This window comes from Phodopus roborovskii, unplaced genomic scaffold, assembly GCF_943737965.1.
Source record: "Phodopus roborovskii unplaced genomic scaffold, PHOROB, whole genome shotgun sequence".
Classification (NCBI taxonomy): domain Eukaryota; kingdom Metazoa; phylum Chordata; class Mammalia; order Rodentia; family Cricetidae; genus Phodopus; species Phodopus roborovskii.
In genome coordinates this window covers 10,157,471-10,185,397 of record NW_026126434.1, presented here as the reverse complement: position 1 = coordinate 10,185,397, position 27,927 = coordinate 10,157,471, and the positions used below count along the sequence as shown (strand labels likewise).

At 44.1% G+C, this 27,927-nt stretch overlaps 2 protein-coding genes across 3 annotated transcripts in view; both read left to right on the top strand.

The window, feature by feature from the left end:
* Window positions 1–7,284: 7,284 nt before the first annotated feature.
* On the top strand, window positions 7,285–21,331 carry LOC127224044 (counting factor 45-1-like). Its single transcript, XM_051186808.1, has 2 exons — window positions 7,285–7,389; window positions 20,885–21,331. The coding sequence occupies exon 2, from the start codon at window positions 20,996–20,998 to the stop codon at window positions 21,278–21,280; it is 285 nt and encodes a 94-aa protein (XP_051042765.1). The 5' UTR covers window positions 7,285–7,389; window positions 20,885–20,995; the 3' UTR covers window positions 21,281–21,331.
* A 3,503-nt stretch (window positions 21,332–24,834) lies between these two features.
* Vps26a (VPS26 retromer complex component A) overlaps window positions 24,835–27,927 on the top strand; it is a 28,940-nt gene continuing 25,847 nt past the window's right edge. Inside the window, exon 1 of one of the 2 annotated variants that reach the window (XM_051186806.1) lies at window positions 24,835–24,989. In XM_051186806.1, the coding sequence (XP_051042763.1) occupies window positions 24,987–24,989 (3 nt within the window). In that variant the 5' untranslated portion in view covers window positions 24,835–24,986. Of the gene's footprint in view, window positions 24,990–25,084; window positions 25,264–27,927 lie in introns of those variants that run through there. The other variant, XM_051186805.1, reaches the window with a different exon arrangement.

Sequence of the window (27,927 nt, the reverse complement as noted above, 5' to 3'; positions counted from 1 at the left end):
TAGTGGCTATGTGACATGATTTACAGTGATGACGTCTGCTGTGCCATGGCCATCAGATGTGATGGAGAAGCAGTAAATGTTGTTTATCTAAAAATGTTGTGGGTTGTACAGTTTAGAGACTTGACACCTCAAGTTTCACATAGTGTGGTCTCAATGCCTCACAGTGCTTGGCCTTTTCCTATATGTCTGTTGAATTTCAAATGTTACTCCGTTAAAGCAAAGATATAACCAAAGGGGTGGGGGGAACTGCTTTTTCTAGTCCAGGAAATAGTTATGTTTAAAATAATTTTCTTTTAAAATGTGTGTATATTGAGGTACATAAGCTATTGTGAGTCTGGAGAAATGGCTCAGTGGTTAAGTGCACTGGTTGCTCTTGCAGTGGACCCGGGTAAGTTCCCAGAACTCACATGGCATCTCACAGCAGGGGATCTGATGTCACTTTCTGGCTTCCATGGACACCAGGCATGCACATGGTGCACATGCATGCATATAGGCAAAAAGACTCATGCACTGTTCCCATTGTGAGAGTCCCGCTGAACTTTAAGCATGACACTTTAATCAATGTATATATGCCAAGAGATGAGAGCCAAAAGAGTAATGGAGATGATCATGGGATGGGACAGCTGCAAAGCTGAAAGGATACAGGGCATCAGGTATCTAGGGAGGTTCCTCCTAATAGTTCACCTTTTTAGCCAAGGGCCAAACCATTGGGAATATTTGTGACCATTCCCAATATGGTGATGCAAACACAGATGAGTGTGATACATTTTTATTATACATGTTTTCTCCCAAATCAATAACAATTATAAACGGAATGCTAAGACAGCAGAGACAAGGGGGGAATGGTTGTGCAGATGCTGTTTGTTGCTATTGTCTCAGTATATCACTCACTGTCTAAAATATTCATATATTTATTTCTTATGGTGTTCTGTCTTCTATCATGTGTACTGAACCAGGGTTTCTCATTCTTGTCATTAGTGGCATTTTGTGAAAGATATCTTTCTTTCCTTATTTTCTTCCTCTGTCTGTCTGTTTCTCTCTCTCTCTCTCTCTTTATTTCTGTGTGTGGTTGAATTGGTGATTGAACCTAAGGCTCTGTCACTAGCTACACCCCAAACCTCTGGACAGGCTTTCTTTGTTGCAAGGGGGTGCCCTGTTTATTGTGGAATGTTAGGCTATGTCCCCAGCCCCTCTCCATGAGATACTCAGTAGTTCTATTCTCCTAGATGGCAAGTAAAAATACCCCCAAACATTTCCAAATGATCACCTGGGAAAAGTCATCCCCTCTTTAGAACTGTTTTGTGGAACAGATGATCAATTAGTGGCTTAAGTCTCATCAGTACAATTGCAACCTTTGAAATCATTACCTATCCCAGGAGTTATCAGTGTTTTACAGAAGCCAGGCATGGTGGCACAGGTCTTTATTCCCAGGACTTCCTAAAGGGAGGCAGGTGAGTTCATGGCTATTCTGGTCTCTCTAGTGAGTTCCAGGCCAGGCAGGGCTACAAAGTGAGACACTGTTAAAAACAAACAAACAAACAAAACACAAAACAGGAAATCTGTAAAAAAAAAAAAAAAAGAAACAAACAAACAAAAAACAAAACATAAGTATCATAATCCTTCAATTCTTTAATATGAAATTGCTTTTAAAAGTATTTTCTGGAGGCTGGAGAGATGGCTCAGAGGTAAGAGCACTGCCTGCTCTTCCAGAGGTGCTAAATTCAATTCCCAGCAACCACATGGTGGCTCACAACCATCTATTGAGATCTGGTGCCCTCTTCTGGCTTGCAGAGATACATGTATGCATAAAAAAAAAAAAAAAAAAAAAAAAAAATAATCCCAGCACTTGGAGGCAGAGGCAAGTGGATCTGAGTTCAAGACCAGCCTGGTCTACAGAGCTAGTTCCAGGACAGCCAGAGCTGTTATACAGAGAAAGCCTGTCTCAAAAAACCAAAGGGGGAAAAATTCTTAGCCCAGCCATATATAATTTTATTTTTATTTCATGTGCATTGCTGTTTTGCCTGCATGTATGTCTGTTTGAGGGTGCCAGATCCCCTGGAACTGGAATTTGCAGATAGTAGTGAGCTGCCATGGTAGTAGTGGGTGCTGGGAATTGAAGCAGGGTCCTGTGGAAGAGCAGTCAGTGCTCTCAACCGCTGAGCCATCTCTCCAGCCCGAGACCGTGTCTGAAAAAAAAAAAACACAAAACAATTTGTGGAGAAACAGCTAATTTCCAGTATTTGGACTCTGTCACGATTAGACCATAGTCTCATATCAACTTTTAAGCATTTTAGACTTGCAGACCTGACTGACACTCCTGCTTCCCAAGTTAAGTTTTGTTATGATGGGAGAATGCCTGTCCCCCCCCGCCCCGCCCCCGGAATTTGAGTAAAGGTTCAGCTCCGAAGATTTCGTAAAATTATTCATTCATCTTTAGATATTGTAGGCCGCCACGATAGTGCTGTGATCACGTGTTTTACACTCTGTGAACTTGCTCCTGAGCCCAGCCTCTCCTGCTTGTAGGGATGGGTCATCAGCTCTCCCTGTCCTGCAATAGGTGTGCTCTTAAGATTAGTTTTCCTTCTTATTGGTCTCCTTTGAGGCGGAAACTCCAACAAAGAGCGGGTGAAGCGGGAAACCGCTTCAGGTGAGATAAGGTGCGAAGGTCGGAAACGCAGCAAGCCAGCAAGGACACGCGTCCCGCACAAACGCTTGCTTCCTTCGGAGCCCCTCCGACTTCCTAGGGAAGAAGAAATGGGTGTGCCGGGGGAGGAGTTCCGCAGCGCGAGGCTCATCTTGTGACCGCTCCTGAGTTGAAGGACTGGAAGATCGCTCTCCGATCCCTCCCACCCGACGTCACCCACAGCGACCACGCCTCCCAACTGAGGGGCGGAGCAAAGAAACCCCGCCTCTAAACGGCCTTCCCGCAGGGCCGGGCCTCCCTGGGGCGGGGCCGGAGTGGAGGAGGGCGGAGAGGAAAAGGAGTGGTCACGTGCGGCTGGTGGCCCACGGTCACGTGACGGGCGGCGGGGCGCAGGCGTCCAGGCTGGGAGTTCTCCTGAGGAAAAGCCTAGTGAAGTGGGGGACCCGGCGGCAGCGACGATGGTGAGTGCGCGGCGGTCTGTGCGGCCGTCTCCCGCGGGGTCTCGGTGCGCGTGGCGGGACTCCAACGGCGAGCGCGGCTCCGAGCCTGCGAGGAAGGAGCGCAGAGCGGTGAGGCCTGACGCTGCCCTGTCCCGGCCAGGCCTGAGCACCTGCGGCCGGTCGCACTGTCCTGGTCATGTCGGAGCCTCTGCCCGCCTTCCTCGACCGGCTTTGGGGGCCGTGGCTGGGCTCCCGCAGCCCGCCCAGCCGGAGCCCCGCGGCCTCGCCTTCCAAGGTAGCCGAGGACAGCCGGTGCCCAGACCCTCAGTTCCGGACTCTGGCCATACCTGCTCCCACCTTCCTCGTCCCGAGCTCGATAGAGTCCGCTTCTCTTCATTAAGCTGGATGTGGGTGGGGACTTTCTGTCTGGGATTTCATGACCCCGGTGGAGGCTTTTTGGCATTTGTAGACTAGGATTGGGGAAAAGAGAAAGGGTGTGGGATCGGGGACTCTCACTTATCTCCAGACAGCGATTTAAGCACTTGGTTTCACTTCCTTCCCCTTCCTTCCCTAAGCGGTTTCTACAACTTAGCGCTTTGGGATGTTGCAATGCCTTGGGAGCTAGGGAGGGAGGAAGATCAGAGCACTTAACTTAACCACACTTAATGGGGAGCACCACTGCGCACGATAGTGTTTAACTGTGTGCCCGCAGCCTGCTTTGGATCGGAGCTCCTTTGGCTCCTGTTTAGCCGGTACACCCTGAGGGTGCCACCTGCTCTCCCTAAGCTCACCGGTTCCGATAAACTGTTTGAGGCTTTTAGCTTAGGCCAAGATAACCGAACCGGGTCTATTTTAAAAACGTCGCTTTGATTAAATAATTCAAAAGTCAGAAATCGTGTTGCTTTCGCTAGAGGTAGGGGGAGGGGCAAGAGGGAGGTTCATCTGGGAGCGTTTTCTTAAACACGTATTTTGAGTGAGCCCAGGGACAGATAAACAGCACTAGGCTATCTGCCTGCTCCCTTGCAGCAACAGACTAAGCAGTTAACCGTTTGTTCGGACAATTAGTTTAAAATGGAAATAACTAAGAAGGCATTATTTGGATGTTAGGGAACCCTTCTTTCATTGCCCTTTAATTTGATTATAACTTTTTGGTTGTATTTGTAAGTAGTCCTTCTAGTTGTGTGCAAGAGCAATTTATTTTTATTTTCAAGGTATTGGCCAAACAAGCGAAATTATAAATATGCTTTAAAACCTTGAAATGGCCACACATGTATGTATGAGAATTTGCTGTTTCATTGTGTGTGGGCTCAGTGAATACATTGTTGAAGCCTTGGGTTCCCTGAGTCCCTTTTCCCTTTTTTCCCCTTTAGTGAAAATTTTTTTTCATATATATTTTGATTGTTTTTCCTTTCCCTCAAGTTCTCTTTCTTTACATTTCCCATAGTAGGCGAATTTTCCTAAGTGGGAGACAAGAAAGTTTGTTACATTTTTAGGTATCCACGTGTAATTTTGTCAATAGTGGGATTTTAAGTAAGACACAACTCCTTTTCTTTCCATCTTCTGTTTTTTAGTGTTTGTGTTTTCTTTTTTAGCTTAATTTTTGTTTTTAATCAAGGTCTTGCAATGTGGACCTTGTTGGCCTGATATTTCCTGTGTGTGTAGCCCAAATGGGTCTTGAATGTGTGGTAATTCTGTTGACTCAAGCTTTCAAGTTCTGAGATGGTGGGGATTAGCCCATCTGCAGCCCATAAGACCTAAGAGTTTGAATTAGTATATTAATTGCAAGTATTTGTCCTGAAATTAGCACCAGCTTTCAGAAAACTTTCCTGATTCACAAATATCCTGAAATCCGGGAGGGATCTTTCTATTTCAGAGGTTTGTTTTGCTCTCTGCCACAGTTACAGTTTTTGTTTTGTTTTTGATAATGGAAAGGTGTGGTTGTTGAGTGAGATGCCCTCTTATTTATGGACTGCTGATATATCTCAGAGGAAGGGCACCTGGCAGAGGATGCTTGAAGCCCTAGGTTTATCTCAACCCTGTAACAGAAGCAAAATCTAGTTAGCTTTTCAGTAGAACTTTCTTTAGATCATATTTCTCTCAGCATGAATGGCATCATCCACTCGCAGAGGGGACTGCCCTGTCCCATCTAGTAGCCAGCAGCTTCCTGTGCCTACAGAACACTTGAAGTATGGTGAGTCTAGACAAACATGTGAGTTCAAATATACACGCAATGTGCAAGACTTGGTTTAAAACAGTATAAAATACCCTACCTTAACTTTTATCTTGATTCTGTTAAATGGTGAGCATATTTTAATATGATCAACAAATATGTATTTAGTTTTTATGCTTTTTTAACTTAAAAAAAGTATGGCTGCTAAAGAAGAAAAGAAGTCAAAAAGAAAAGCTATGCTTCTGAAACAATCAGCCTCACTGGAGTTAGCACAGTATTTATTAGCCATGCTAGTCTAGGCAGGTGAGTGGGAAGACATAGCCCTCTGCTGGACAGCAGACTGCATTGTTTTCCAGTCCAGATACAAAGTCACAGCTAGCTAGATGCCTCAGAGGAAAATCAAGAAGGAGAAGGAGAAGGGGGAGGAGAGAATGAGTAGAAGAAGTAGAAGGAGGAGGAGGAGGAAGAAGAAGAAGGCATTAAAATGCATTGAACATGGGCCGTCTGCAAAGGCTTGTGTTGACTGGCTTTACAATCTTTCATCTCATTTGAATCAGGAACTCAGTACTATAGTGGTACTCACATTTGAAACACAGTTAACTGAGAACCAGAGTGGTACTAAGTGGTGACAGCCTACTCTTCTCGAGTGCAGGCGTACATAGGCAGAACTCTGTATAAAGTCTTTAAAAAAATGTTAAAGACATGGGCTGAAGAGGTGGCTCATCGGTTAAAAGTGCCTGTTGCTCTTATCGAGGACACACACTCACATATTCACACACTCATACAATTAAAAGAAATTAATTGGAGATACTGTGGGGGGCTAGAGAGAATCCCAGGGGTTGGCTCCAGTCCTGGGGGGCTGGCACACACTAAGTAAGCTCTTATTCCATGACTGACCTATACTCCCAGCATACTCCTTCATAATTATATGTTTCCTATGCTGTAAATACTTTCTACCAAAACATTCACTACCCTTTGATGCGTATGCTGTGACAAGTGATTCTCTGAAGTGTTTCCTCCTCTTCCATCTTGGGCTGTCAAGCTTCTCTCCCTCCTTTGCAGGAGGACTTTTAGCATGCTCCTCCTTGCTGGGTGATTAGAGCTTCACTCGTGTGAGTTAGCATGTCCTTGGGTGGGGAGAAGATGAGCTACCCAAAGGTGGCGTGGTACTTCTCACCAGCTTCAGCCTCATTAAAGTGCATCACAACACATGTATCTCATGACTTTCAGAGGTGTCGTGCAGCTGCAGTCCAAATATATGAGGCAAAGTCCGGAGGCAGAGGCTGGAAGATGTCTGTGCTATCCTGGTTTATGTAGAATTTCCAGGCCAGCCATGGCTACAGTGAGAGATACTGTCTAAAAGTACAAAACAGAACAAAAAATCCAAAAGCAGTGGCAAGAAGCTCTGATCTCCAAATGGGGGCCTTCAAGATGGCTTAGTGGGTAATGACACCAAGCCTGATGACCTGACTTAAATCCCTGAAAGCCATGTGGTAGGAGGAGAGAACTGACTCCTAAGAATTGCTCTTTACCTTCAGTTGTGTGCTTTAGTGTGCAATGCTCCCCTCTCCCAAGTCAGTCAATGCAATGTAGGTATAAAACATTTAAATTAGTCAGGTGGTGGTGGTGCATACCTTTAACTCACAGCACTTGGGAAGCAGAGGCAGGAGGATCTGTGTTTGAGGCCTACCTGGTGTATAGAGCAAGTTTTAGCAGATCAGTCAGGGCCACATAGAGACTATCTTGGGGGAGGGGAGGGGGAAAGGAATGAATCTAACTTTTTAGATACAAAGTGTAATAATTTTTTTGTTATTGTTTCTTCCTGTAATAGCCCTAATTTTCCTTGAACTAGCTCTAAGATCAGACTGGCCTCCAACTCACAGTGATCTCCTTGGCTCTACTTCAAAAATGTTGGGAGGAAAGGTGGTTGACACCACTGCCCAACCAGAATGTAATCATTCTGATGAGGCCATGTGAGAGATACTTACTGTTCACATGGGTTCCTTGTTTGAACAGGTTACCCTGCATAGAGAGCCAGGTACCAGTGGGTACAATGCAGTCCTGATAGCATCTCTGTGTGGCATAAGCGCAGATGGATCCAACAACATCGACCCTCCAATGACCAATCCTGTTCTGTAAGTGGATTTGTGTCTGATCTCACAGAAGTGTTGGATTGTTTCTTTTCAGCCCCCTGCTGTGGTAGCTCTGTTTGTCTAGCGCTATCGCCTTGCCTGCAAGAACGATGCTCAACAACAGGATTCTTCTGCAGCTATGTAGCTATGTTTATTGCATGGCTCATCACAGCAAGTTGAGGGAAGACCCCAAAGGAGGAAAAAGGCACTGCTTATATATGCTTTAGGGAGTCGTGTCCTAAACTGATAGGTGCAGCCCGCAAAGCTCGTGACAGTCACCCCATGACGGGGATCACGCATGTGCATTGTCAACCTTCGGGTGGAAAAACAACTGCGCCTTGCTGGCTCATGGACAGGAAACCGGCACCATCTTCAGGAGTGGCACCGGTGGCTCTCTACATCTCCCCCTTTTTTGTTTTATAAACGCAACAGGCAGGGGTAGTGGTCTGATCTCCAGTAACGAGATGGACATTGTAATGACCCTGAATCCTGGTAGTCAGCCAAGTCAGTGCCATACCTGTCCGGCATGTTTTCCCTGGAGGTGGGGCCTTGGCCACCAACCCATATGCAACCAGACTTGCCCTTCTCGGAGCTGCTCATGGCCAGAGTCAACCCGGAGTGCAGTGCTAAGCCAAACAACCTGAGCGTGAAGAATTTATTACAGTAGGCTAAACTAAAGAAGCACCTGTCTGCGTACAATGGGAAAAAACCCCGCAGAGCGTTAGGGCTGTTTCTGGTTAAAAAAAAAAAAAAAAAAAAAATGGACACCCTAACCTGGTGCAATGTCATAGAAGACTCAGGGTGCAAGGGCTGTCCTATTGGACAATTAATGTCCATTTTTTTAACATGCTTAGCCACACAGTGGGAGAGGAGCCTATCTCCATAGCAGCTAGGGCTTGAAGGATAACCACTTTGTCATGTGTCTGTTGAGCACGTAGCTTACACACCAACCAGAGCAGGAGCACCACCCCACCACATAACAGCAGGCCAAACCCCATTACACCCGCCCACTCCTTAAAGTGGGAAAAAGCGGTGGAGATCCAGGAGAATGATCCTTCTGATAGAGAGGCGTCCACACGGGTGGAATTCACATGGACGATGGCCATTCGGAGTTAGTCCATCAGGCTATCAAATTCTCCTGTCCATTCACCTAAAAGATACTGAAAAAGTTGTTTAGAAAGGTTTGCATCTCTTGTATAATTTTCATATTGTACATTGGTGACACATAAACTGGAATATTTCCATTGACAGCCCAGTTGGGCTAGCTGCCAGAGTGTGTCAATTTGTTCCTGCACCAAATCAATTCTCTGATTGACTACTATCAATCCTCCTTTTAATTGTGAATCAATGGAGGCCTGTATATCAAGGGACTGAGCCATAACAGACGACAAATTATTCAAAGTATAAGCTGTCTGTGCTGATTGGTTCAGGGCCACAGCAGCAGTTGCAGCTCCAGTCGCTGCAAGGGATATGGCAGTCACAAGGGCTGCAGTGATGCCAAAATCCCGTTTTTGGTGGACCAGGGTTAAGGTATTGGGAGCCTCTACTGGAACTGGGATCCTCCTGGGCATGCGAACAATCATTATCAAAGGGAAGAAAAGGCAAATCTAATCTCTCATTAGTTGTAAAAAAGCGTGGGAATACTCGTGCATCATGATGACTGGGCATGGGTTTAGGAAACACCGACAGTATTCCCCATCTGGGTTCCGCTGATATTCGCGGAGGATTCACAAGGAGTATCATCAACCACAGGAGCCACAGGAGCATCTTCTTGAGGGATGGTTGTCACTCTTCGAGATAATCGCTCTGGTACCCAAATTGGATTTTCTCCATCCTGTGGAAAAACACAAATAGCTCCCCTGGATCTTATTAAGATAGGATCCGGGCCTTTCCATGTACCTGAGAGCACATCTTTCTATTTGACTTGTTCTTTTGGAGGTATAGGCCAGAGGCCATGTCTATCAGCCGCTGAATGACCATTAAAATCCAAATTTAAAAAATTTAAGGAGTGAAAAAGATATGGCAGCTTTTGGTGGGAGAGAGGGCATTTCCTCTATTCCCCCTTTTTGTTTTATTAGATAAGATTTGAGCGTCCGATTGACGCGTTCCACAATGCCTTGCCCTTATGGATTATAAGGTAGACCAGTGAGGTGTTTGACACCCATCTGTTGACAAAAATGCTTAAATTTTTCAGAAGTATATGCAGGTCCATTATCTGTCTTCAATATTTGAGGCATGCCCCAAGCACTCCAGGCTTTGAGGAAGTGCTGGATGACATGAGAGGCCTTTCCCTGTTAGTGGGGAGGCATGGATAATACCTGAGCAGGTATCCACAGAAACATGTAAATATTTCATTTTTCCAAAAGATGACACACGAGTGACATCCATTTGCCATATTTGTAGAGGCTGAAGGCCTCGTGGGTTAATGCCCACATGAGGTGCTGGAAGAAATTCAGAACAATTTTTGCATTGCAAGACTATTTCCCATGCTGATGCTCTGGAAATAGAAAAACGCTTGCACAGGGTTTCTGATGTTACATGAAATAATGAATGAAATTTAGTGGCTGCTTCTATAGGATCTAAAATAGCAAAAGCTACTGCTCGAGTGGCCAAATCTGCCAGATTATTCCCTTGTGCCATTGGCCCGGGCAGACCTGAATGGGCACGGATGTGGGTAATGAAAACAGGATATTGTCTTGCTAATAAACATTTTTGGATCTCCTTAAACATCTCAGCCACTGTACTAGAAAGCTTAATTAATCCAGGTAATTCTAAGGTTTTAACAGCATTGACTACATAAACAGAGTCAGAGACCACATTCAAAGGTCTAGGAAACACCTTTAATACCTCCAAAACTATGTTACATTCCACCATTTGTGGGGAGTCTGGTGCATATCTGTGAGTGGTAACAACTCCATGTACATAAGCCCCTATTCCTGTTTTTGATCCATCTGTATACACTATCTCCCCATCAGGGAGAGGCATGGCACTTACCATTTTTGGAAAAATCAAAGGATGTGTTCTAGCAAATGTTAATAAAGGATGTTTGGGATAATGGTTATCAAAAGTTCCTAAGAAGGTAGAAGCAAGAATTGCCCAATCATCACTCATAGCACATAGGGTCTGAATTTGTTCCATATTATAAGGCGTAATAATTTGCGTAGGAAACTCCCCCCAAATGGGTAAGAGCCGTTTTTAAGCCCTTCAGGGCAATTTTTGCAACAGCAGTTGGATAATATTCTATAGTTTTTGCTGGGGAAGCTTGAGGGTGTATCCAAATTAATGGACCATTTTGCCATAAGACTGCAGTTGGCAGCAAAGCGGTCTGTAACACACAAAGATCAAAAGGCTCCTGCGCTGAGATTCTAACTAATTGTGCTGCAGCGATTGCCTGCTCCACCTTATGGAGAGCTTCCGCAGCTGCAGGAGATAGGGTTCTTAATGAAGTCAATTGTGGATCCCCTTCAAGCACATCAAACAATGATTTTAACTCTGCTGTGGGTATTTTTAAATAAGGCCGTAGCCAATTAATATCTCCTAGTAATTTTTGAAAATCATTCAAAGTTTTAACTTGATCTTTTCTAATCTTTTGAGGTTGTATAATCTCTGGTCACACAACAGCCCCTAAGAACTGCCCTACTTCTGACCTTTGTACTTTCTCTAGCTATGCTCAGACCATATTTCTCCAACCATTTTACCAAATCTGCATAAGCCTTTTCAAGCTTTCTCATTATTCCCACAAAGAAGAATATCATCCATATAATGAATAATTCTTAGAGAAATATATTTTTCCTTAACTGGTGCTAATGCCTGTTGTACATAAAGTTGACACATGGTGGGGCTATTGGCCATGTCTTGGGGCAACACCTTCCATTGAAACCTCTCATCTGGTCCCTCATGATTAATGGCCGGTAAAGTGAAGGCAAATCTAGCTCTATCTTGCTCAAACAATGGAATAGAGAAAAAACAATCCTTAATATCTATTATAATAACTTGCCAATGCTTAGGTAAAGCTGATAAAAGTGGAAGGCCCCGTTGGACTGGGCCAAACAGTTGCATTTGTGCATTAATGGCTCTGAGGTCATGAAGCAATCTCCACTTTCCAGATTTCTTCTTGATAACAAAAATAGGAGTATTCCAAGGAGAGTTGAATCCTTCCAAATGTCCCAAATCTAATTGCTCTTTTACTAATTGATAAGCGGCCTCTAATTTCTCCTGTGAAAGTGGCCATTGAGGTACCCATATTGCCGCTTCAGTTATCCATGGTATGGGCATCCGTTCCCCAACAGCCCCTAGGAAAAACCCAATCCTGCACAATCATTTTTTGAAATGACTTGAACAGGTTCTTTAATGCCTTGATACTGCTTTCCTATCCCTAGCCCTGGTATATATCCCTTATCATCATATTTTGTGCAGAGATGGAATATTCATTCATTAATTTTAATCCTAAAGCGTTTAAAATATCTCTTCCCCATAGATTTACCGGCAAGGGAAGAACATAGGGGGCAAACAACCCTGACTGACCTTCTGGTGCCTTCCATCTTAGGGATTTAGAGCTGATAGCAGGAGTGGCTTCATACCCTAGTCCCTGCAATGAATGTTCTGATTGGGTTATTGGCCATTTTGAAGGCCACCAGGAGGTGGCAATGATACTTTTATCAGCTCCTGTGTCCAAAATTCCCCTGAAAATTCTTTCCTTCTATATTTAATGTTAATGTTGGTCTGGTATCAAGATCAACTGCAAGATAAACAGAATCAAATTTATCTGAGTGGCCAAATCCTTCTGCCCCTCTGTTTCGTTTAATGGCCCCAAAATCCTCATGACAACTAGGAAGAATAAGTAACTGTGCTATGCAATCACCCACGGAGATGGGAAAAATTCCGCATGGCGATGAGCACATGATCTTGAGTTGTCCCTCATAATCTTGATCTATAACTCCAGGATGGACAATTAAACCTTTTAGGGTGGTAGATGACCTTCCTAGTAATAGTCCTACTGTGTTTTTTGGCAGAGGGCTTGAAAAATCAGAAGGAACAGGTTGTACACCCATTTGGGGGGGGGGTCAAGACAATTCTAGTGGTGGCACGGAGGTCCAATCCTGCAGAACCTGCAGTGGCTCTCCGTGGGGCTTCCTCCTTTCTAGGCTCGGGGGAGCTCGTCGCCCCATATATTTGAGGGCCCTGAGGGCGGGGGCCCCACAGGGCGTTTTTTGGCTCAGGCAACGGTTTACCATTAACGTCTTTGACTGATTTACATTCATTTGCCCAGTGTTTGCCTTTTTTACATCGGTGGGGGGGGGGGGACAGATTCCTGGCATCCTCTTAGGTCCTGACATGCACTCCCTACAATTCTTTTGTATATGTCCCATTTTGCCACATTGAAAACAAGTCTTGTTCTTGTCCGCCATATTGCCCTTTCTTTGGTCCTTGTAAAATGGTGGCCGCCAGCCCTGCATTGGTCAAAGAACCTCCTATTTCTCTACAAGCCTTAAGCCAAGCTTGTAAGCCTTTTCCTTTCCAAGGAGTTATGGCTTGTCTACATTCCTTGGTGCATTGTTCATAAACTAGTTGTTGTATTAAGGGCATAGCCTGTTCTTGATCTCCAAAAATCCTTCCTGCGGCCTCCATCATACGCGCTACAAAGTCTGAAAATGGTTCATTTGGTCCCTGAAGAACTTTTGTAAGGTTCCCTGATACTTCCCCTCTATTAGGTAGTGCCTTCCAGGCCTTAACAGCACATTTGTTAATCTGAACATAGACCTCTAAAGGATACACTGTCTGATTATTTGTCCATTGTCCTTGTCCAGTGAGCATTTCAAATGCCCAAGCGGGCTGCCCCGCTGCCGCGTTAGCACGGGCTTGTGATTGACTCAAATCATGCCATATGGCCTTCCATTCTAAGTATTGTCCCATAGTGAGACAAGCCTTCACAACGAACATCCAGTCCGAGGGAGTCATGGCCACTGCGGACAGTCTTTCTATTTGCGACAGAGTGTAGTTTGCGCTGATACCATAAGTGTGATGGGAGATGTCATTCTGTATATGTTTCTCATACTGGTTAATAATAAAGCACTGTTGGCCAATAGGAAAGGAAGATAGGAGGGACTAGGAGACAAGGAGGAAATAGGAAGTAGTAAGGAGGGGTCAAGATGGAGAGTCTGAAGAAAGCAGTATGCCGCCGGCTCCCCCGGTAAGAGAAATACATAGATCAGCAGAAATGGGTTAATAATTAAGGCAGAGCTAGCAGATAAGAAACAAGTAACCGGGCCAACAGCATTGTATCAAATACAGAGTCTCTGTGTATTATTTGGGGCTGGCTTGGTGGCGGGACAAGACCGGGCAGCAGGCGGAAAAAACTGTACTCGTTACAAATGGCGCCCAACGTGGTTAATAAGAACTTCCACTTAAAATTTAACAAAAAGGGTTTTAGAAACAAAAGAACAGAGACAAGCAAGGTTTCTTGGTAGCAGCATTTTTCTCAGTTGAACTCTGCTTTGCTAGAGACATGCAGATATTCGCGCGGCTCCTTTAAGGGAAGATTCCTGACTCAGCATAAGCGGCAAAAAACCGCACAGCTTTTAAATAACTCTGCTAACAATTTATTGGTGTGTATGAGAGATGGCAATGGCAGTGACCACATCTCCAAGCCGGCAGAATGCTTTCTGGGTGGCAGCGCAGACCAAGGTGGTGAGCACAGCTCTCAGTGCTGGCGGTAAAAGTACCCGCCACCATCTTTGGTAAACTGCGGCAGAAACAAAGACTTTCATTTTAACAATGTTGTTGTTTAACAGATAAAGACTCATGGCCAGAAAAAGATAAAGATTTACAGTAGAGACAGATTCACATTAAGAAAAGGTGCTAAAAGTTTACAGTGTGTTTTAAAAAAATACATAGGCTTGGGAGAGAAAAATAAAATGTTTTTAAATAGACAAAGAGGAACTGGGTGTGGTGGCACACACCTTTAATCCCAGCAATTGGGAGACAGAGGCAAGCAGATCTCTTGTGATTTGCAAAGTAAACCTGGTATGCAGAGTGAATTCCAGGGCAGATAAGAGTTACAAGGAGAAGCTCTGTCTCAAAAAATAAAAAGTAAAAGAAACAGAGTAATAATAAAGCCACATAAAGATGAAAAGCTCAGAGAGAATCTGGTTACTGTATGGCATTATATTGTCTTTATATCATTTGACTGCTGAGGAAACAACAACTGTTGAAGGAAATACTGCTGGATTAATTCAATTTATATATTTTAAAAATGCTTTGACTCAAACATTTAAGTTCAAGGACAAGTTACTGGGGAAAAGGATTTCTATTTTTGTTTCCACAGAAAATAAAAAGCTGTGGATTCCTTCGAGACTAATGTGGTTTGATCAAGCCAGGCCCCCTGAAACAGCGTTCCTGATGATCCAACATTCAAAACTGCTTGAACAAGGCAGCCATGCAGACTACTGCCATCTTCTCAGGATCCCCCCATGACAGCGCCCCCTGTCAGCAGGAAGTAGTTTGGAAAGAACGACGCCCAAATTCCCAAACATTGTTTATAAATGTTTGTTTTCATGTAAATGGACTTGGTTATAAATGGGTAATGATCACAGCCAATTATTTTTAAAGGTAAAAAGGGAATTATGGTATTGATATGATTACTTTGTTTTGTAATGGATTTTCATTTATTGATACAATTTAATGTCAATTTTGTGAGATGTGTATTTCTCCTCTTGTTTAGGTATTGTGTTTATATAAAAATATAATGTAGTACAGATTATAGATAATTACCTATGATAGTCAAAGCTTAGAGTTAAGTTAGTTAGGTTTTTCAAGATACACAGAGATGTATTTGAGATAGATAGGAATTCTTCAAACCTTTCAAAGACCTACAGAATATGGCATTTAAAGTGGTTTAGGGTTTTTGTGACAGTGAGACATAATTGTTCCTGGCAACACCACCTGCGTCAGAAAGGAAGATGAAGATGGACATTGAAGAAACTCATTATGGAGTTTACTTCCAATATGGCAAGACTAGCCATTTGGACAAGATACTGCTCTTGTCTGGACTGTTTGACTTTTTGCTGTATATACTGGACATGCAGGACCCACAGAAAAGTGACTGCTGATTCAAGATGGACATTGCTACAGAGTTCCTGCTTCATGGAAGAGTCTGCGAGACAGTATGCAGGACACAGAGAAAAGTGACTGACAAACTGCCAATACAAGAAGACAGTTTAAAGTTTCCTGCATTGCTGAAGAGTCTGCCAGACACACTATGGCCTATGGGCTGAAGATGGAAGATTACAAAAGAACTTTGGGTGACCAGGCAGTGAGTTGTCTCTGTCATTTCTAGAGTTTATATACTATCCTTCTGTGGTCTTTGAAGGAGTTGAAGACAGATAGTTATGGTTATAGTTTTCCTTAGTATTAAAGATAAGTTACATAGACTTTAGACACACAAAGATAGGATAGATGATGGAATATTTTCTTCAAATCTTGCTAAATGTTAATGGACTAAATAGTGTTAACTTTGATTCTTATTTGACAACTGTTATGTGATATATTTTGCTATGTTAATGTTAAAACCCTTCATGTTATTTTAGACAGAAAAGAGGAGATGATGGGAGATGTCATTCTGTATATGTTTCTCATACTGGTTAATAATAAAGCACTGTTGGCCAATAGGAAAGGAAGATAGGAGGGACTAGGAGACAAGGAGGAAATAGGAAGTAGTAAGGAGGGGTCAAGATGGAGAGTCTGAAGAAAGCAGTATGCCGCCGGCTCCCCGGTAAGAGAAATACATAGATCAGCAGAAATGGGTTAATAATTAAGGCAGAGCTAGCAGATAAGAAACAAGTAACCGGGCCAACAGCATTGTATCAAATACAGAGTCTCTGTGTATTATTTGGGGCTGGCTTGGTGGCGGGACAAGACCGGGCAGCAGGCGGAAAAAACTGTACTCGTTACATAAGTGGGAACAGACTCTACCAATTCTTTAACCTGTTTATGCTCAAGAGGGTGATGGGCACGATTCCCATCTTCCTCGAACACAGGAAACATCCGGGTTATCTCATGTCTGGTTTCAGGTGAGCAAAAGGAGTATTTACATTCCTTCTCTGCATAAGGAGGAGGCGCAGTAGGGACTAATGGGCTCTGCTCTTGATTTCGCTCTTACTAGACTCGGACCTGGCCCATATCTGTTCGTATCGTGTAGCCTCCTCCTCCAAATCTTCCTCCTCAGAGGGCGATAGTTCCTCTTCCGAGGGGTGACTGGAAAGCTCTAAAGCCTCCAATTCCTCTAAAGGATAAAGATGTTTTTTTCTTTCCTCCGCGAGATGGATCCGTCTCGCGGGGCCCTTTCACTCTCTCTTTATTATGTTTTTTCTTTTTACGTGCACCCATCTTTTCTTCATGTTCTGCTTCTGACATGCTTTCTTGAAAATCTGATAATGGCCTAGTGCCTGCTTTTAGCTGCCCATCATGTGCTTCCTCAAAACAAAACAAACACAGTAAAAACAAGCAGGCAACCAAACGCACAATAATCAACCCTTCAATGGCAGGATCAAGCCCAAACAGTAGCATGACTATCAGAACTCACCTTATTTGTTACCTTTGTGCCACAGTTCTGAATCCTCTCCAGTCTCCTGAAGGGTCCCCCATGTGCTGTTGATGTCAGGTTCCCAGGTTCGGCCCCACTTGTCGAGCGCTATCGCCTTGCCTGCAAGAACGATGCTCAACAACAGGATTCTTCTGCAGCTATGTTTATTGCATGGCTCATCACAGCAAGTTGAGGGAAGACCCCAAAGGAGGAAAAAGGCACTGCTTACATATGCTTTAGGGAGTCGTGTCCTAAACTGATAGGTGCAGCCCGCAAAGCTCGTGACGGTCACCCCATGACGAGGATCACACATGTGCATTGTCAACCTTCGGGTGGAAAAACAACCGAGGCTTGCTGGCTCATGGACAGGAAACCGGCGCCATCTTCGGGAGTGGCACTGGTGGCTCTCTACATCGGTTTTGTAATTCACATTAGGGAAAGGTTGCCACATGAGCTGAATGAAGCATGAGATGTGGCAAAACACATGGGTTCATTATGTATTAGTAAAGTTTTCTTGTGGGAGAACTATTCTCCCAACATTTATTGAAAGTGATTGAATATAGTCTATTTATGCAAATATAATATTTATATATGAAAGTCTAGTCGCCCTTTTTTTGTTGTTGTTTTATTGTTTGTTTGTTTTTCCAGACAGGTTTCTCTGTAGCTTTAGTGTGTCCTGGAACTAACTCTGTAGACCAGGCTGACCTCGAACTCACAGAGATCGGCCTGCCTCCTGAGTGCTGGAATTAAAGGCATGCTCTACCAAAACCTGACTTTTCTCTCTCTCTCTCTCTTTCTTTCTTTCTTTCTGTTTTTTTTTTTTTTTTTTTTTTTTTTTTTGAGCTGCCCTGGCTAGCTCTGAACTTGCTATGTAAATCACCTTGGGCTTGAAGTCAAAGATCAGCCTATGTTTTTCTCCTTCTGAGTGCTGTGATTAAAGGTGTGTTCCCCAGGGCTAACTTTTTGTTTGTTTGTGCTGAATTGAAACATATTTATTAGATACTGAAATTAACTTTTTTTCTTTATCTTTTCTTTAATCAGTGTTTATTCAGTTTTACTTTGTGATTGACTTGTCCCTCAAGATGTTCTAGAGAAACAATAATACATAAATAAATACTGTAAGGACCAAAAGCTGGCTATATTCCTCTAAAATGGTTAAACTTCAGCAGGATGGTTATGAATTCAAGTCTAGATGGGGCTACACAGTAAGACTTTGTCTCAAGTCATCTACAATTTAGGGGTAGCCTGCTTTTTTTTTTCGTGTGTGTGTGTGTGTGTGTGTGTGTGTGTGTGGGTGTGGGCAGGTTCACTTACCTTGTGAACATACCTCTAGGGATATGTGGAGGTTGGAGGACAATTTACAGGAATATCCTGTTGTCTAGGGAAGAGAAGGTAAGTCATCAGGTTTGATGGCAGGTACCTTTATGTAATGAGCCATCTTGCTGGCTAGTGTGGGAAGGTGCCTATTGGTCATCCGTGGTTCTTTTGTTGTCTCCGGTTGACTCCCCTTCTCTACTGCTCCATGTTTAAGCAACTCTCCTTGGGTTAAATATTCAGAGTTTTCCTGTAACCTATACCCACCACCTTGTCTCAGACTTGTATTTTGCAGGTGCCTCTCTGAGTTCAGCATCTCCTTCCATCAGTATGTAGACATAGTCTAGGACTTCTTCACATTAGATAGACCCCCACCAACTCTGTACATTGTACATTTATAGCTACTTCCCCACTCTGCTCTTCATTATATCAGTTTTTTGTTTTTATTTTTTATTTTTTTTTTTAACAAAAGGTGTCATCTCAGTATATAAGAATGTCTGGCCTAGAACTCTGTAGACAAGGCTGGCTGTGAACTCATAGCCCTCCTCTGCCTCTGAATGCTGGAATTAAAGGAGTGTGCCACCCTATTGGCAGGCACATCAGCACTTCCTAGAAGGGATGCTTATGCTTGCCCCCTACGGCAACACATACACTTGGACTCCCTGCTTCTCTCCTCAGCCCAGAGTATTTGGTTATGGAGACACCTCTGTTGATTGTGTCTCTATTTTTAGGTTACTTGATCACCTCACTGCCTTTAAAAATGATTGACTCATCACTTCTTTCAAAGCCCCTTTATGGAGGCTTCTACCATCTACCTTCTCCTGGCTATTGGCTTTCAGTAGCTACCTTCTCTTTTGCTCATTTTAAACATGTGTTGTGTCCTTGCCCTGTCACAAGCCTTTGTGTTCCCTCAAGGTGACCTCTGCCTGCTCCACACCTTTCAGTCCCATCTGTATGCCAGTAGCTGCCACCTCTGCATCCAGCTCTCTCTGATTTATCGGGCTGAGCAGCTTCCTGGGTTCATTTGATGACATTTCACATTTCCTGTCCCTGCACTCCCTACCATTTTCCTGATTGCTGTCCAGATTTGCCAAGGATGGGTGACACCATTTCTCTGCTCTGGCTTTTGTGTGGCCTTTGGGATGAGTTGTGTGTCTGACCAACCTACTGAACTCAGCCCTGGCATCTTCCCCATTTAGCTCAAGAGTTTATATTTATGAGAGAAGATTTAATGTTTATGTTCTGGCAAGACTAATAACCTCTTCTTGGTGTGGTGGCTTACACCTTTACTTCTAGCACTTGGGGGCAGAGGCAGATGGATCTCTGAGTTCTGGGCCAGCCTGGGATATACAAATGAGACCCTGTTTAAAAAAACAAAAACAAAACATTTAAAAAGAGCTAGGCACGTAGGTACACACTTGTAAATAAGTATAGCCTGTAGAAGGCTGAGGCAAGAGAGTCAAGAGCCTGAGACCTGCTTGGCCTTCAAAATGACATACTACCTATCTCAGAAGAACAAAGAAAGAACACAAATCTTCATTTCAGCACTATGTTAGATCATGAGAAGTTCTGTGGAAACTTCAATTAGGAAACAGTGACATCTGTCTAGAATGATTTCATGGTGTACCCTGTCTTTAAGGAGAAACTATCAAGAGTTTTTATCGTTAAAAAAAAAAAACAAAAAACACACACACACAGGATTTTAGTAGTTGGTGATATGAACAATGAAGGATGTTTACCTATGTCTGCTTCTTTGGGTAAATACAGAATCAGTGAGGGGGTGAATGAATAGATTAAATATAAGCAAACATGGAGACAGAAGGGTTGGTTTATTGTTTTTCTGTTAAAGACATCTATTTTTAATAATTTACTTATTTTTATTTTATGTGTATTGGTGTTTTTGCCTGCATGTGTGTGTGTGTGTGTGTGTGTGTGTGTGTGTGTGTATACAGGATGTCAGATCTTGGAGTTACAGATGGTTGTTAGGTGCCATGTGGGTCCTGTCCTCTGGAAGATCAGTCAGTGCTCTTAACCACTGAGCCATCTCTCCAGCCCAAGATTTATCTGTTTTCATTTCATATGTATGAGTGTTTGCCTGCATGTATGCCTGGTGATGGGGGAGGCCAGATGGATGAAGGTGTCAGATTCTGAAACTGGAGTTACAGTGGTTGGGAGCCTCCATGTGGTGCTGGGAACTGAACCCAGGTCCTCTGCAAGAGCAGGAATCACTCTTAACCAGTGTGTTGTCTCTTTATTCTGGCTTTTTGTTTTGAAACATTGAAGTTGGTTTTATCTCTTGACTTTGAACAACCGGGTGCCTAAATTTATTTTCATATTCCCACTCTACTCCCCATTATTCTCCCTACCCTTATCCCATTTTTATTTTATTTTTTTGAGGAAGGGCTCAGATAGCTCATGCTGGCTGCAATTCACCATGGATCCAAGGATGACTTTAAGCTTCAGATCCTGCAGCCTTCACTGCTGAAAGTGGCAGTCTTGTGTTACTTCAGGCATAGCTTATTTCTTTATATTTAAATATTGGAATTACATTATTTATCAGTAGATCTGGACATTATTTTCTTTCTTTTTTTTTTTGTTTTTTAGGGTGAGAAGAGTCCAAATGATTTCGTTTCTGTTTCTGAAGACTATTCTGGAACAGGCTCCAACTCTGGCTCTGCCTCGGGTTTTCTTTCGGGCTCCTGCTCAGGCTCTGGCATGGGCTTAAGTCCTCGTTCTGATTCTCCCTCGGGCTCAGGATCCGGTTCGGGATCAGGCTCTGGCTCTGGTTCCGGATCAGGCTCTGGCTCCGGCTCGGGTTCTGGATCTGGCTCCGGCTCTGGCTCGGGTTCTGGATCTGGCTCCGGCTCTGGCTCGGGTTCTGGATCTGGATCTGGATCTGGCTCCGGTTCGGGTTCTGGATCCGGCTCCGGCTCCGGCTCGGGTTCAGGATCAGGCTCCGGCTCGGGTTCCGGCTCTGGCTCAGGCCCGGGCTCTGGCTAGGGTTCTGGTTCCGGCTCCGGCTCTGGCTCAGGAAGTGGCTTCCTAGGTGACATGGAGTGGGAATACCAGCCAGCAGCTGAAAGCGATGATGTCTTTTTCAACTATAAGCCTTTCGACAGGGTGCTCCACGAGAAAAACCAAGAGCAATCAGAAGATTTTATTATATGAAAATGGACGTTTCTGTTTCCCCACCTCCACAAAGAACAATGTATTCGGTATAGTTGTGTACCATGCTTAGATGGTGAGTCTTGGGATAAAGAGTTTTACAGAAAATTTTAAATGCCTGCAAAGACTCTTAAATCCTGTTACCCTTTCCTCATGAATTCTTTAGGAATCACTCTTTAATGCTGTTACCGCTCTAGAGAATATCTGCATTTGTATGCGTGTTAATTCAACATTATTGAAATTAACTCACACCCCCGTCATTACTACAAGTTTTAAAAGTCATGTTTTTAAAAATTCAGTTTGAAGAGAAAATTGATGAACAGTATTTCATACCTAAATAGTGTCCAGGAACTCAACTCAGATTGAGAATTACAGAAATACTCCTTTTATGATTAAAAAATGAAATAAAATGAAACAGTGACCTCCTATAGTGGCTATGTGACATGATTTACAGTGATGACGTCTGCTGTGCCATGGCCATCAGATGTGATGGAGAAGCAGTAAATGTTGTTTATCTAAAAATGTTGTGGGTTGTACAGTTTAGAGACTTGACACCTCAAGTTTCACATAGTGTGGTCTCAATGCCTCACAGTGCTTGGCCTTTTCCTATATGTCTGTTGAATTTCAAATGTTACTCCGTTAAAGCAAAGATATAACCAAAGGGGTGGGGGGAACTGCTTTTTCTAGTCCAGGAAATAGTTATGTTTAAAATAATTTTCTTTTAAAATGTGTGTATATTGAGGTACATAAGCTATTGTGAGTCTGGAGAAATGGCTTAGTGGTTAAGTGCACTGGTTGCTCTTGCAGTGGACCCGGGTAAGTTCCCAGAACTCACATGGCATCTCACAGCAGGGGATCTGATGTCACTTTCTGGCTTCCATGGACACCAGGCGAGCACATGGTGCACATGCATACATACAGGCAAAAAGACTCATGCACTGTTCCCATTGTGAGAGTCCCGCTGAACTTTAAGCATGACACTTTAATCAATGTATGTATGCCAAGAGATGAGAGCCAAAAGTAGTAGGACTTACACTCAGAGTAATGGAGATGATCATGGGATGGGACAGCTGCAAAGCTGAAAGGATACAGGGCATCAGGTATCTAGGGAGGTTCCTCCTAATAGTTCACCTTTTTAGCCAAGGGCCAAACCATTGGGAATATTTGTGACCATTCCCAATATGGTGATGCAAACACAGATGAGTGTGATACATTTTTATTATACATGTTTTCTCCCAAATCAATAACAATTATAAACGGAATGCTAAGACAGCAGAGACAAGGGGGGAATGGTTGTGCAGAAGCTGTTTGATGCTATTGTCTCAGTATATCACTCACTGTCTAAAATATTCATATATTTATTTCTTATGGTGTTCTGTCTTCTATCATGTGTACTGAACCAGGGTTTCTCATTCTTGTCATTAGTGGCATTTTGTGAAAGATATCTTTCTTTCCTTATTTTCTTCCTCTGTCTGTCTGTTTCTCTCTCTCTCTCTCTTTATTTCTGTGTGTGGTTGAATTGGTGATTGAACCTAAGGCTCTGTCACTAGCTACACCCCAAACCTCTGGACAGGCTTTCTTTGTGAAAGGGGGTGCCCTGTTTATTGTGGAATGTTAGGCTATGTCCCCAGGCCCTCTCCATGAGATACTCAGTAGTTCTATTCTCCTAGATGGCAAGTAAAAATACCCCCAAACATTTCCAAATGATCACCTGGGAAAAGTCATCCCCTCTTTAGAACTGTTTTGTGGAACAGATGATCAATTAGTGGCTTAAGTCTCATCAGTACAATTGCAACCTTTGAAATCATTACCTATCCCAGGAGTTATCAGTGTTTTACAGAAGCCAGGCATGGTGGCACAGGTCTTTATTCCCAGGACTTCCTAAAGGGAGGCAGGTGAGTTCATGGCTATTCTGGTCTCTCTAGTGAGTTCCAGGCCAGGCAGGGCTACAAAGTGAGACACTGTTAAAAACAAACAAACAAACAAACAAACAAAACACAAAACAGGAAATCTGTAAAAAAAAAAGAAACAAACAAACAAAAAACATAAGTATCATAATCCTTCAATTCTTTAATATGAAATTGCTTTTAAAAGTATTTTCTGGAGGCTGGAGAGATGGCTCAGAGGTAAGAGCACTGCCTGCTCTTCCAGAGGTGCTAAATTCAATTCCCAGCAACCACATGGTGGCTCACAACCATCTATTGAGATCTGGTGCCCTCTTCTGGCTTGCAGAGATACATGTATGCATAAAAAAAAAAAAAAAAAAAAAATAATCCCAGCACTTGGAGGCAGAGGCAAGTGGATCTGAGTTCAAGACCAGCCTGGTCTACAGAGCTAGTTCCAGGACAGCCAGAGCTGTTATACAGAGAAAGCCTGTCTCAAAAAACCAAAGGGGGAAAAATTCTTAGCCCAGCCATATATAATTTTATTTTTATTTCATGTGCATTGCTGTTTTGCCTGCATGTATGTCTGTTTGAGGGTGCCAGATCCCCTGGAACTGGAATTTGCAGATAGTAGTGAGCTGCCATGGTAGTAGTGGGTGCTGGGAATTGAAGCAGGGTCCTGTGGAAGAGCAGTCAGTGCTCTCAACCGCTGAGCCATCTCTCCAGCCCGAGACCGTGTCTGAAAAAAAAAAAACACAAAACAATTTGTGGAGAAGCAGCTAATTTCCAGTATTTGGACTCTGTCACGATTAGACCATAGTCTCATATCAACTTTTAAGCATTTTAGACTTGCAGACCTGACTGACACTCCTGCTTCCCAAGTTAAGTTTTGTTATGATGGGAGAATGCCTGTCCCCCCCCCCCCCCGCCCCCCGGAATTTGAGTAAAGGTTCAGCTCCGAAGATTTCGTAAAATTATTCATTCATCTTTAGATATTGTAGGCCGCCACGATAGTGCTGTGATCACGTGTTTTACACTCTGTGAACTTGCTCCTGAGCCCAGCCTCTCCTGCTTGTAGGGATGGGTCATCAGCTCTCCCTGTCCTGCAATAGGTGTGCTCTTAAGATTAGTTTTCCTTCTTATTGGTCTCCTTTGAGGCGGAAACTCCAACAAAAGAGCGGGTGAAGCGGGAAACCGCTTCAGGTGAGATAAGGTGCGAAGGTCGGAAACGCAGCAAGCCAGCAAGGACACGCGTCCCGCACAAACGCTTGCTTCCTTCGGAGCCCCTCCGACTTCCTAGGGAAGAAGAAATGGGTGTGCCGGGGGAGGAGTTCCGCAGCGCGAGGCTCATCTTGTGACCGCTCCTGAGTTGAAGGACTGGAAGATCGCTCTCCGATCCCTCCCACCCGACGTCACCCACAGCGACCACGCCTCCCAACTGAGGGGCGGAGCAAAGAAACCCCGCCTCTAAACGGCCTTCCCGCAGGGCCGGGCCTCCCTGGGGCGGGGCCGGAGTGGAGGAGGGCGGAGAGGAAAAGGAGTGGTCACGTGCGGCTGGTGGCCCACGGTCACGTGACGGGCGGCGGGGCGCAGGCGTCCAGGCTGGGAGTTCTCCTGAGGAAAAGCCTAGTGAAGTGGGGGACCCGGCGGCAGCGACGATGGTGAGTGCGCGGCGGTCTGTGCGGCCGTCTCCCGCGGGGTCTCGGTGCGCGTGGCGGGACTCCAACGGCGAGCGCGGCTCCGAGCCTGCGAGGAAGGAGCGCAGAGCGGTGAGGCCTGACGCTGCCCTGTCCCGGCCAGGCCTGAGCACCTGCGGCCGGTCGCACTGTCCTGGTCATGTCGGAGCCTCTGCCCGCCTTCCTCGACCGGCTTTGGGGGCCGTGGCTGGGCTCCCGCAGCCCGCCCAGCCGGAGCCCCGCGGCCTCGCCTTCCAAGGTAGCCGAGGACAGCCGGTGCCCAGACCCTCAGTTCCGGACTCTGGCCATACCTGCTCCCACCTTCCTCGTCCCGAGCTCGATAGAGTCCGCTTCTCTTCATTAAGCTGGATGTGGGTGGGGACTTTCTGTCTGGGATTTCATGACCCCGGTGGAGGCTTTTGGCATTTGTAGACTAGGATTGGGGAAAAGAGAAAGGGTGTGGGATCGGGGACTCTCACTTATCTCCAGACAGCGATTTAAGCACTTGGTTTCACTTCCTTCCCCTTCCTTCCCTAAGCGGTTTCTACAACTTAGCGCTTTGGGATGTTGCAATGCCTTGGGAGCTAGGGAGGGAGGAAGATCAGAGCACTTAACTTAACCACACTTAATGGGGAGCACCACTGCGCACGATAGTGTTTAACTGTGTGCCCGCAGCCTGCTTTGGATCGGAGCTCCTTTGGCTCCTGTTTAGCCGGTACACCCTGAGGGTGCCACCTGCTCTCCCTAAGCTCACCGGTTCCGATAAACTGTTTGAGGCTTTTAGCTTAGGCCAAGATAACCGAACCGGGTCTATTTTAAAAACGTCGCTTTGATTAAATAATTCAAAAGTCAGAAATCGTGTTGCTTTCGCTAGAGGTAGGGGGAGGGGCAAGAGGGAGGTTCATCTGGGAGCGTTTTCTTAAACACGTATTTTGAGTGAGCCCAGGGACAGATAAACAGCACTAGGCTATCTGCCTGCTCCCTTGCAGCAACAGACTAAGCAGTTAACCGTTTGTTCGGACAATTAGTTTAAAATGGAAATAACTAAGAAGGCATTATTTGGATGTTAGGGAACCCTTCTTTCATTGCCCTTTAATTTGATTATAACTTTTTGGTTGTATTTGTAAGTAGTCCTTCTAGTTGTGTGCAAGAGCAATTTATTTTTATTTTCAAGGTATTGGCCAAACAAGCGAAATTATAAATATGCTTTAAAACCTTGAAATGGCCACACATGTATGTATGAGAATTTGCTGTTTCATTGTGTGTGGGCTCAGTGAATACATTGTTGAAGCCTTGGGTTCCCTGAGTCCCTTTTCCCTTTTTTCCCCTTTAGTGAAAATTTTTTTTCATATATATTTTGATTGTTTTTCCTTTCCCTCAAGTTCTCTTTCTTTACATTTCCCATAGTAGGCGAATTTTCCTAAGTGGGAGACAAGAAAGTTTGTTACATTTTTAGGTATCCACGTGTAATTTTGTCAATAGTGGGATTTTAAGTAAGACACAACTCCTTTTCTTTCCATCTTCTGTTTTTTAGTGTTTGTGTTTTCTTTTTTAGCTTAATTTTTGTTTTTAATCAAGGTCTTGCAATGTGGACCTTGTTGGCCTGATATTTCCTGTGTGTGTAGCCCAAATGGGTCTTGAATGTGTGGTAATTCTGTTGACTCAAGCTTTCAAGTTCTGAGATGGTGGGGATTAGCCCATCTGCAGCCCATAAGACCTAAGAGTTTGAATTAGTATATTAATTGTCTGTATTTGTCCAGAAATGAGTGTGTCTATATGTGTACCAGTTAGCCAAATGATCCACTATTGTAGTAGGGCAGTGGTGGCACAGGCCTTTAATTCCAGCAGAGGCAGGCTCATCTCCTTTAAGTTGAGGCTAGTCTGGTCTACAAAACTAGTTCTTGGACAGCCAGGGCTGTTATACATAGAAACCTTGTCTCAGAGAATTATAGAGTGAGGAGAGAGAGAGAGATACCCACAACTGATCTCTTTCTCCAGCCCCTATGTTCAAATCCTTTGTGCTTGTTGGGCTTCAAAAAACTAACCAAACAACAACTAAACAAACCATGCCAATAACTAAAATCATCAAAGGAAAATAAAAATCCTCCAAAGGACAGATGTGTATTATTCTGGTGACTGAACCTGGAGACATGCTCACAGGTGAGGATCAGTTATGTTCTCACAGGGTCCAAGCTTGATTCCCAATGTCTACATGGCAGTTGACAGTTATATGTAATTCCAGTTTCAGGGGATCTAGCACCGTCTTCTGGCTTCCTAGGGCACTGCATGCTCATGATGCCCATATGTACAAAGCACTCATATATGTAAAACAAAAAAAATATTTTTAAACATTTTAAAAGTTGGTGCAAGTTAGCATAAGCCCCATGATCTAAGTTCAGTCCCCAGAACCCACTTGGCAGAAGGAGAAAACCAACTTTGGAAAGTGTCCTCTGACATCCAAATGTATGCTGTGACATACTTGAGCTGCCCTTTCAAACAAATAAGTAAAAATAAGACAAAAATAACTGAGAGTCAGGCATGGAGGTACATGCTTGTGTGGGAAATAGAGGTAAGAGTTGCTCTATAGGTTTCTGGTTAGTTTGGGCTGCACTTGGATAATAGTTATGTGGTCCTCCACATCTCCAGTGTGTATCTTGAAGTAAAGCATCCCAAAGCAAGTCTGGGTGAAAACATGCTCTTTATCCAGATTTTTTTTTTTTTTTTGGCCTGTGTAAATATGTTCAATAGAAGGTATCTATAATTTTTTGGAGGATTTTAAAGTAATAGCAGTTAACTCGTTAATGTGCTATTTATCTTTTCTCCTCTGCATATGCTGTACAAAGCTTTTAAAAGGATGTTCTGAGCCAGGAGGCAGTCATGTACCCATTTGATCTCAGCCTTCAGGAGGCAGAGGCAGGCAGAC

Coding starts and splice junctions, on each gene's coding strand:
- LOC127224044 (XM_051186808.1), top strand. CDS start 20,996: ATGGGCTTAAGTCCTCGTTCTGATTCTCCCTCGGGCTCAGGATCCGGT.